Raw genomic sequence first — 7951 nt, 5'->3', positions numbered from 1 at the left:
ACCAGAGCACATTACATCAGCACAAACATCTATGCAACGCTCCTAATGAAGTTTCAGATTGATTTTCCTCCTCAAGGTTATCTGTGATGGTACCTCCAGGCACATTAGAAAACTGATGGTTTAGAACGGTTTGCTCTAACAGGCTTTCTACAGCATCCTGTGACACGCAGCAATCATTTCGGGAAGGCTGAGCTATTAAGGACCAGAACCTGAATTAAAAAAAAAAAAAAAGGTACTTACCAGTGGATAAGAACAGCATTACCTATGTAACAGATGCTGAGTAGATGTGTGATGAAGAAAGTCACAAAATCCCTTCTAAAGTCTAACTGGCTTTGCACCAGTTTGGATGGCCATGAGAAAGCCTCTCCTGTGCAAAAACCTTTGAGAAGAAGATTTCCTATGGAGAGGTCCTGCCCACAACCCCCACCAACCCCTCCTCTGGGCTCCTCCTCAGCAAAATACACCCCACAGCACCCCAGTCCTCCACAGAAAGGGCAAGGAGTGAACAGCACAGAGGGGAAGGGATGAGGTGACTGAGATGACAGCTGGAAGCAGAAGACACAGATAAGGATAAAGAAAAGAAAATGATCAAGAAGAAAAATCTCTCAGTGGTGGAGCTTTAAAGACTACAAAAGGAAAGGGGGGAAAAACCCCACTGAAATGGATCTGGGGAAAAAAATAAAGATACAGAGGGAAAGAAAGATGGTAGAATGTCATAAGCCAAAATACGACAACAAACCACAGGTTAAGAGCTAAAAGTGTTGTCATCATGACAGACAAGCATCCCTCGCAGCAACCCATCACAGTTCCCTCAACTCCAGTGACCTGCAGGGTGGTGGCATCCCTGCCCTGCCCAGGGCATCTCTCCCACCAGACACAGGTACACTGCCAGGTTGATTTTAACACCCTGTTAATGAGCGAGCATAGCCCCACGTAACCAATCCACATTCGTCATCAGTGATTCTGCATCACTCCTTTAGTTAAGCAGCTGCTAAACTTAAAAAAGAGGAGGAAAAAACTGACATTACAACATTCACTTTCATATTTAATTTCCCACGACTGTCACGAACACAGACCCCTGTTCCACACTGACGCACACAGCCTTGAGTCAACCGCCGTGCTAAGTCTCTGCCTGTCCAATGCTTTATGCCTGTACGAGAGATGGGTGCCAGCATTATTTTCAATAACACACTGTGCTACCAAACGCAAGGCATCATCCACGTTCCCCAAGGATGGCTCCTCAGGGCTGCGATGGATAGGCCACAGAACAAGGGTGCCAAGAACAAACCTGGTACATCCACAACTGGAGGTCTCTGACCCACACGTCATAAACACCTGCTGCACAGCAGAATTCAACATAGCACCCAAGAGGAATGCTCTGAAATGAGTCATTACCTGAATTTCAAATGCCTTTCTCCCTTTTCCTTCCCAACAAGGCACAGTAAGAACAACAGTGCAGCACTTGTAGGCCTATCCCTGAGGCAGGAATAAAAAATTGCAGAGAGCTGCCATAGCAAGGCCACTCCATTTGTGGAACACATACCATTTCCAGCGTAAAAGGCTGACAGCTCACTCTAGTGCACTCATAGTACAAAGTTTAAAAAGCAAGTCCAATACATACTCCCTCTACTATAAAAATGGCTTAATTTGAGGGGAGAAGGAATTTTTATGCTATTTTCCCACCACAACCAGGCAATTTTTTTTTTCTTTTGCAGAACGATCTCCAAGCTCTCATTACTGCTGGTCTAAAACATTTATTCCTGCCCACTCAAATCTGCCAAAAGAGAAATGAATCATATGTCAATAAAACTTGGGGTCCTGAACATGTGTTTCAGAATTAATCTTAACAGTGAAATGTGTGAATCTGAGCCCAGCTACGGCAAGGCCTGCCAACTTCATTCATGGTAATTAAGCAAAGCCACACACATTTAAGGGGATATTTAAGGCGTGCAGACTGTTCCTATGGGGACTGGACTCAAGAGCTACTCCATGAGCAGCTACCGCGCTTTAGAAACACATTAATTACCCTGCAAGAAAAAGCCTCCCAGAACTACCAAGGATAAAGAATTTGGCAATACCTGCACTGACATTTCCTACAAGGAGTAAGTCCTTCCGCTTAGTTGCTGGCTCTGATGAGACGCTGGACAGCAGCTCCCCTGTGCCTCCACTTTGGACTCAGTCCCCCTCAGTGCTCAATGCATGATCTGAACTAAAAAAGCATTTATGTACAGGTACAGCCTTTTGCCTGAACCTTAGCATCAAGTGGTTTACCACACCGATTCCTCCAGGCCGAGAGGACAGCATGCTGCTCATCCACCTTTGAGTTCTCTGACAACCCATTCCCAACGTAACGACCACGGCAATGCTGCACAGCCCACCTCGTTACACCCGAGGTAAGTTCTCAGGCTGTTAGCTAACGAGCAACTCCATGAGGTGGTAATGAAGATATTCTGCTATTAACGACGATGGGCTTTTAACCATTGAGGTGCTGTATGACCCATCCACAGGTCTAAGGAGCTTATCCTGGTCCAGCTCACAGTGGAGTCAATGGAGTTGTTGGCTGCAGAAGCTGGACCATGTCTCAGCCTGGGAGAAACCCAGCCATCCCTGCTGACACCGCACGCACCAAAAGATTGCTGGCATCACCCATATTTTTTAGCAGGGCTCACTTGTGCTGGCACAGTCCTGTACTGAGGCAGCGTCCCAGCTCTGGGCTTGATGGGGCTCAGTATGATGGTGGGACAAGGACTCAGCATCTGACTTTATCAGCCATGATAATGGCAATGGCTTCCAGGTGGATACAGCAAGCACAAAATAGATATTCATCTTAGCAGACACCATTTAGACCATTTTCTCTGCTCTCCCACAAACCTTGCCCCATACCACTCCCACCAGTATGAAGATAAAACCTTCTCCACAGCTCCTGCCATCTGGATTCACTTTCCTCTGTCTCTGCAGTCCATCATGTTTCTGCCTATAAATGCCAGTTAAAAAAAAAAAAAAAAAAAAAATCACGTATTTTATGTCTTCTATCTTTCCATATCACATCTATGACTGTCTTTTTTTCTCTCCCTCCTGTTACTGGTTTTCCAAGCACCTGCTTCAGCATTTTCTCCAACACGATCTTTATTGCTGGGGGGATGCTGCTGCCAGCTGCTGCTGCGTGTCAGAGCCCCGGGGCAGCCAACCCAGCCTGGCAAATTTTCATCGACTAACAATCAGAACTGCACCACGGCGGCTTTGCATTGCTCTCCAGAATCCAAGGACACCTTGTGCAAAATAAAATGCTATTGCATGTAGATTTTTTTGTCCTCATCTACCACGATCTCACAACACAAAGTACACTTCAGCAGACTCAGGTTCAATCCAGCAAGAAACTAAAGGCTGTCTGTCCCTCAACTGATCAAGTAAAAAAGCAAGAAGTATAAAAAAAAAAATTGTCAACATGTCAAATCTACAATTCCACAGGTAGAATCTTCCAACTAGCAATCAAAAAAAACCTCACAAATTTCTAGCACAAGCATCACTGTACTGAAAGACATTAAAATGTAGTTTTCCAAAGTAGTAATCTTTACTGTTTTATTTCTTGCAGGATTTATTTTAATCTTTTGATCAATGAATTTAACTTTAATCACCACTAGGACAAAATATACCTTATTCAATGAACTTAAAAAATGTTATCACTGAGAAAACATGGGAAGATGATATCAAACATCCTCCCTGGATGTCCTAGTACAAGTACCGTTATTCTCTTTGCAGTTGCTGTCTGCCAGCTAAGGTAAAAAGACCAAGAAAGTACGAAAAGACCAAACAAGGCACTTTATTAATCAAGGTGCAAAGGACTTTTTGCTTAAGTTTTTTCATATGACAGCAAGCAGATAAATGCAAAAGGCTTGTCAGGTTAGGCCTGCCCAGTCAAATGGACATTTCTCTTTTTCTCCTTTTGTAAATATCAGAAATGCCAATTTCTGCATAAATAATTTATCTCGAATCCTGGTGAAGTAGACAGCACTGCTGAAAACAGCAGCGGCTTTCAATGAAACTTTGGAGAGGGAAGGAGGAAGGGCTGGCTGCGAGCTTGGCACACGAAGGCAGAGATGATCTTGTCTAATCAAGGTCTGTATTAGCTGTGGAATGAACTCATGTCACCAATAAAGAGATATATAATACAGAGAAGTATTTATCATGCAAAAGCAGAGGCAGGGCAGGGAAGCAAGGCGGCATGGTGTGAATCATGGGAGGATAACGGGATGCAAACAGTAGTGCTCTGTCCTCAGATACACAACGCAGAGCCCATGATGAACCGCTAATATAAAAAAAATAAAATAAATTGTTGTAGGTATTTGTAAATAAACATTTGGGGAAAAGGCCCGGGCAGTGCGGGCAGCCCAGAAATATCTGTCCTTGTTCATTTTCCTCATGAACCGCTTCGTAACACAGCTGTCCTCTCAGACCCCACTGCCACTCTGCCAAGCAAAGCAGAATGCCCTGACATGAAGACATGTCCTACATAAAGACACGTTCAGGGACCCTACGATTTTGACTTGTGCACAACTTTCAAAGCTTTCCTTTTTGCCCGAACATTGTTCAGGCTAATCCCATAATGCTCCTACTTCTGTTACAGCGAATGTAGGCGGCTCCCTTGCAGTCATCAGGGGTTTGATCCCCTTCCCTATACAGTCTGCTGAAGGTCCCAGCAAGAGGTAAGAGCGCTCTCAGCCCCTCCGCACATAGCGAGGGGGCAAAGCAGAGTCACAGACCTGGCTGGCTTCACCTATAAACACTGCTCAGTGGATTTTACTTCCACAAATGCCTGATCACAAGTTTCCAGCCCAAATCAGACTCTTGGACCCACACTGTAAATCAGCAGTGAGGCTGATGATTTACTGTTCATCTCATCTAATACCTCTGGCTATGCCACCCTTTTGTGAACACATAAGAATCAAAGAAAATGTGAACCATCTAGGTTTGCACAGGGTTTTGATTTGGCAAATGCTCTAAAACTTAGAAAATGCAATCCGAGAGCTGGCAAGGAACTGGGAAAGGCAACCATGCTATACCAACTTTGAGTTGTACTCCTGTCCTTAGCACAAAGGTTTGAGATGCTGCTCATGCTACACTCTTAGTTTGGCTTTTTATGGGGTCCTGTGCCTCTAGCTAAGCGCGTACTCCTAGTACAAATTTGGCAGCTAACCGCTGCTCCTGGTTGCAAAGCTCAGACCTTTCCATTGAACAGCTCTTCTCCTGGCTAGCAAGAAGGTGGCACTGACCAGGGCCCTTTCCTGAGAACAGACGTGGAAGCACACAGACCCTCTGCATCTTCTTTTCCCACCTCATCGGATGGTTAAACCTAGTCCAAAACACACGCTCAAACTTGCATGCATGCAATGTGCCACTGACATCAGACAAAATCTATGGCAAGTTTATTTCCTTCAGGGACATAATGAAAATAAAACTACCACTACCTTGCAATTTTTTGCTCGTGCATTATGCCACAAGTCTGTAGAGATTTTGTCTTCTATACACTTTATTGAATCAAATCGTTACTGAACTGGCACCAGTGGTTCTCCTCATGTCCCCAAAGCACAGTCGTGTTAACAACCACAGGAGTGACCCAGATGGGAGAGGGTCACTGCAGCGTCTGGGAATGGATGCAGGTCACTGCAGTGACAAGAAAGATCTTCCAAAAGGCGCAGACTTCCAAAGCAGTCTTGAGTTGTTCTCATTAAAGCTGACATAGGATCTTTTGTCATGCCACCTCCTCTGAGTATGAAAGACAGCTCCTCTACCTCACAGTATTAGTTATAAGACCAGTTATAGGCCCAATTAATTCAACCCAGCAGATGCTGTATTGACAAGATGACGATGACTAATTAGAAACTGCATTACTTGCCAACAAGCAAAGGAACTGCACAAAAAAAACAGCGAGAAAAATTGTGGCAATAATCTGATAAATTCTGTTACCTGAGAACTAGGCACAAGGGCTTTCCACCAGTGTCCGCCTTTCACAAGGTCTACATCACTCAAGGGCATTGACACTTTGCCAATAACACAATGGCGTGAGAATTTGTCAAAATCCACTACGGTTAAAAGCAGAGTTCTTCTCTGGGCTTCTAAAAAGGGGATTTCAAATGTGTACCTCTCTTCAAACACTGGGTTCTGCGTTTTGCGTTTCACTCCGGTCTGCTTGGAGTTCTTCTGATCAGGAAGAAGGCAGATCTTCACGTAGGGGTTGGAGTGAGCCATGTCTTGCCTTGAACCGTCATAAGAAATTGGAGGAGGCAGATCTTTAGCCTCAATGACTCGCACTATTAGATAATTATGCAACAGATCGTACTGTGTGCTAAAATGCAGCATGCCCAGCTGATACTTCGATAAGATCTCCTCATCTGTCAAGGAGTCCATGTCATCGCTATTCGAGTCAAGAGAGTACAGTCTTGGTTCAAATTTTCTAAAATAGTCATCTGGGGTATAGGTTTTTCGCAGGATAGTTGGCTGAACTATTTCTTTCTTAGCTCCTATTATTCCAAACTCGATAGGTTTAATGTCAATTAATGGAGAACTTGGCCTCCTCGACTCTAAACCTAAACAAGAAAAATGCACAAATACAATTGTTAGAAACTCAACTGAAGCCATTACAGGCACAAGTCAACTTGTGCTTCTTTGGGTACCGCTATTCCGTGCCTGTGCCATGCCCAGCACAGCAGGTTCCCCAGTAGGACCTTTCACCATTACATTGCCAATAATTAATAGCACCCTCGGTTACGCTGAAGTGTAACATCAGCTATATTTTTCCCACTCTGTTCATTTTCACATGGAATTACCATGCACATGCCTCAGCAAGAAAAACAGGGCTGGCCCCTTCCACTGTGTTTCTACAGAACAGGATGAAATTTTAATCAATGTACGTTCAACTTGACTTGATTCCCTGTGTAAAAGATGAAAGAGCAAGCACTACAGTTTGATTTTTCTCCCCCACAAGAATTACATTAATGTTGGAAGGACGACCTTACTTGAAATCCGCCTCGTGAGGCTGTAAGTGGACCGTGATGCATCTGAAGACGACTGCCTTCTGTCAGGGGAAACATCCTGAAGAGTGGGAGGCAGCTCGCTGATTGTATTATCAGAGTCTCCATCTTTGTCCTCATTTTGGCTGCTTATCCTGTTACAACAAGAGACCTTTGGGTGATTCAACCCAGTAAAAGGAGTATATACAGAATAAAAATGCATTTTGGTATTCTGGGTCTAATCTTGGGTGCACATCCCTGGGTGCTGCGGGGTATCTCCTGATCTATCTGGCAAGCAAAAGGTTGAGCAACTGACTTCAGACCTATGTAAAAAACAGATTCTTTATCTTTCTGCCTGTCTTTCAAACAGAGTTATATCAGTATTAGAGCACGACGCAGGCCACACAGGCATGTGTGACTCGAATGTTGATCAGAAGCATTATACATGTCTTTAAGAAAAAAAAGAAAGAAAAAATAAAACCCCACAAAACACAAAAACCCAAACGGTAGCTTATTGCTGTAAATTCACAGCTACTCTTTGGCAGCACAGATTTCACTAGGAATGAACCAGCACGGGAAACCACCATGCTCAGACATCTCAAACCTATCATATATCTCTCCGTAAAATATTGCTTTGCAGGTACACCGCTGAGGTTTCAAAACTCAATCTTATACATACAATTCATTAAAAGCTATTTATTGACGTGCCTTTTAAAATAACTGGCTGCTTTTTATCCACTTCTACAAACCAGAGGTGATTCTCACGAGACCGTAATTTTACTGCCAAGGCATCTCGGTGGGAGCAGGGAAGTCAGCAGGATCTAAATAACACAGCAAGTTTCGATAAGAGCTGTAGCATCTTTGAGAAGACTCAACAGAAGACTGGCATAATGAAGAAGTCCATGTGTAATTCCCATTTCAATTTGTTTATATATATATAAAAA

At 43.9% G+C, this 7951-nt stretch overlaps 1 protein-coding gene across 1 annotated transcript in view; it reads right to left on the bottom strand.

Annotated features, from left to right (window-relative positions):
• The window catches only part of SYT17 (synaptotagmin XVII), a gene marked incomplete at its 5' end in the record, with an annotated part of 29296 nt that extends 22134 nt beyond the window's left edge, over positions 1-7162 (bottom strand). The window contains 2 exons of the mRNA XM_009702812.1: positions 5965-6584; positions 7014-7162. Of these exons, the coding sequence (XP_009701114.1) occupies positions 5965-6584; positions 7014-7162 (769 nt within the window). The remainder of the gene's footprint in view (positions 1-5964; positions 6585-7013) is intronic.
• Between the last annotated feature and the right edge of the window lie 789 nt (positions 7163-7951).

Source organism: Cariama cristata, unplaced genomic scaffold, assembly GCF_000690535.1.
Source record: "Cariama cristata isolate BGI_N322 unplaced genomic scaffold, ASM69053v1 scaffold4036, whole genome shotgun sequence".
Taxonomy (NCBI): Eukaryota; Metazoa; Chordata; class Aves; order Cariamiformes; family Cariamidae; genus Cariama; species Cariama cristata.
Note: the sequence above shows the minus strand (reverse complement) of the source record. Positions and strands in the feature narration are given on the sequence as shown.